This window comes from Nanorana parkeri, unplaced genomic scaffold (genome assembly GCF_000935625.1).
Source record: "Nanorana parkeri isolate BGI_ZX_2015 unplaced genomic scaffold, ASM93562v1 scaffold1565, whole genome shotgun sequence".
NCBI classification, from domain to species: domain Eukaryota; kingdom Metazoa; phylum Chordata; class Amphibia; order Anura; family Dicroglossidae; genus Nanorana; species Nanorana parkeri.
In genome coordinates this window covers 111210-113204 of record NW_017307833.1, presented here as the reverse complement: position 1 = coordinate 113204, position 1995 = coordinate 111210, and the positions used below count along the sequence as shown (strand labels likewise).

The following is a 1995-nucleotide window of genomic DNA, read 5'->3' as shown; positions in this document are numbered from 1 at the left end:
TCCCGATCTACTGAGCCGACCTGTGACAGTCTCATTGTCACAGGTCGGCTAGAACTATGAGGGGAGTGACAAGCCCCTCCCCCCCCCCTCATAGTTCTCCTTTTAAAGAATTGCCACTTTTTTAGTAAAGGAAACACAAATTGCGCCACCATCCTCCTCCTTTTCTAGCTCATGGAAATGACTTTTTGCTCTCCATCTGATTTATAACGCTTTGTGGCAACTGATGTAATCCGAGGGCGCTTTGGTTTACGGAACTGCCCCCCAGAAAACGAATGCGTGCTGGGTGCTCCGCTATCCCCCGTAGTCCGCACAGAGCCCGAGGCCAAATTTCAGGCATCCCCAGCTCTGTCCTTACTGAGGTGACACTGAAATTGATAAGCCTAACGGGCAGGGCTCTGAGGGTGCAATGCTTCCTACTGAGACTGATCATGTGCGGTCCCGCCAACTTAGCAGTCTGCCTGAGGAGTTTAGTGCTCCAGTCAGTCCAGAAAAACAAAGTGAAAGCGTCTGTTTATATCTAACCCCAAAAGCAAAAATATAATGTATTGCAGCTACCCAGTCCTTAGATGTGTTGGCTGCATTAGTTTTCTCTTTTCAGGCTTCTTTCCCTTTTTTTTTTTTTTTCACCTGGTGATCCTGCCAGTAACACACTTCCTGTTCTAGAGTAGCACACACTGCACTGTTCATCAGTCACTGCACCAGGACAGACAGGCAATCGCATTCTGTTCAGATCGCATTCATTGTCCATGTGATCTTGGGGAGGTGGGAGCATGATGCAGCCTTTTTAAATAGCAGGCCCAGTGTTGTCACCCTCCTAGAGTGCTGCCATATTCCAACGCAAGAGGGGTGGGAGGGATCACGGCATTGTGTGTGTGTGTGTTATATTTTGTGTTGTCATTGTGCGGTGAAATTGCCTCCTTTTTATGTTCCTCGGCCATTTAATAACCTGCAGCTTCTGCTCCCTGTTTTGCAGGATCGTCCATAAGCAGCGAGTCTTCCCCCGTCTCCTCACCGGCAACCAACCACAGCTCTCCTGCCAGCACGCCAAAAAGGGGTCCGATGGGGCCGATCATCGTGCCCCCTGGTGGACACACTGTGCCGAACACACCGCCCGTCGTGACTATTGCACCAACCAAGACCGTGAATGGAGTGTGGAGGAGCGAGGCCCGACAGGTAAGAGGCGCATCTTCCGGTGAGGTGTAAACCATATGGCCAAAAGTTTGTGAACGCCTGACCAGCACATGGACCCTCCTCCGAATGGGGGGTCTCCAGTGAAGGGTCTGTTCATTCTACATCGTACAAAGACATTGTATACAATTGTGATCTTCTAACATTGAGGTCACAGTCTGCACAAAGCCAGCTCCATACAGACACGGTGTGACCAGTTTGGTGGAGGAACTCTGGTGTCCTGCACAGAGCCCTGACCTCAAACCTACTGAACACCTATGGGATGAATGGGAACATTGTTAGCCAGGTCTTCTCATCCACCATCAGTACCTGACCTCGCACATGGGACAAATTCCCACAGACACCCCCCCAAATCCTTGTGAAGTTCACAGAAGAGTGGAGGATGGTATAGCCATGAAGGGGGCAAATCCATATTGATGGCCATGGCTAAGGGAGGGACGGCGGACTCCATATTGATGGCCATGGGAGGGCGGGCCTAATCCATATTGATGGCCATGGGAGGGAGGCCGGGCCCCATGTTGATGGCCATGGGAGGGAGGGTGGATATTGATGGCCATGGGAGGGAGGGCGGATATTGATGGCCATGGTTTTGGATTGGGATATCCCACAAGCTCATATTGCTGTGGTCCGGTGTCGTCAAACTTTTGGCCATATAATGTACTTGTGCAATTATGATATTGATGTAATACATATAAATATCATGCACAGTGACGGGCAGAACATACATGTTGGCCAATGGAAAAGACTCTTTGTTCTAAAGTGACCTTTTTGTAATTTTTTTTTTTTTTTAAGGGATCGGGCATCCTT

General features: G+C 49.7%; 1 protein-coding gene across 1 annotated transcript in view; it reads left to right on the top strand.

Moving 5' to 3' along the window:
• GSE1 (Gse1 coiled-coil protein) overlaps positions 1-1995 on the top strand; it is a 49045-nt gene that overhangs the window by 25650 nt on the left and 21400 nt on the right. The window contains exon 3 of the mRNA XM_018570645.1: positions 974-1173. Within this exon, the coding sequence (XP_018426147.1) occupies positions 974-1173 (200 nt within the window). The remainder of the gene's footprint in view (positions 1-973; positions 1174-1995) is intronic.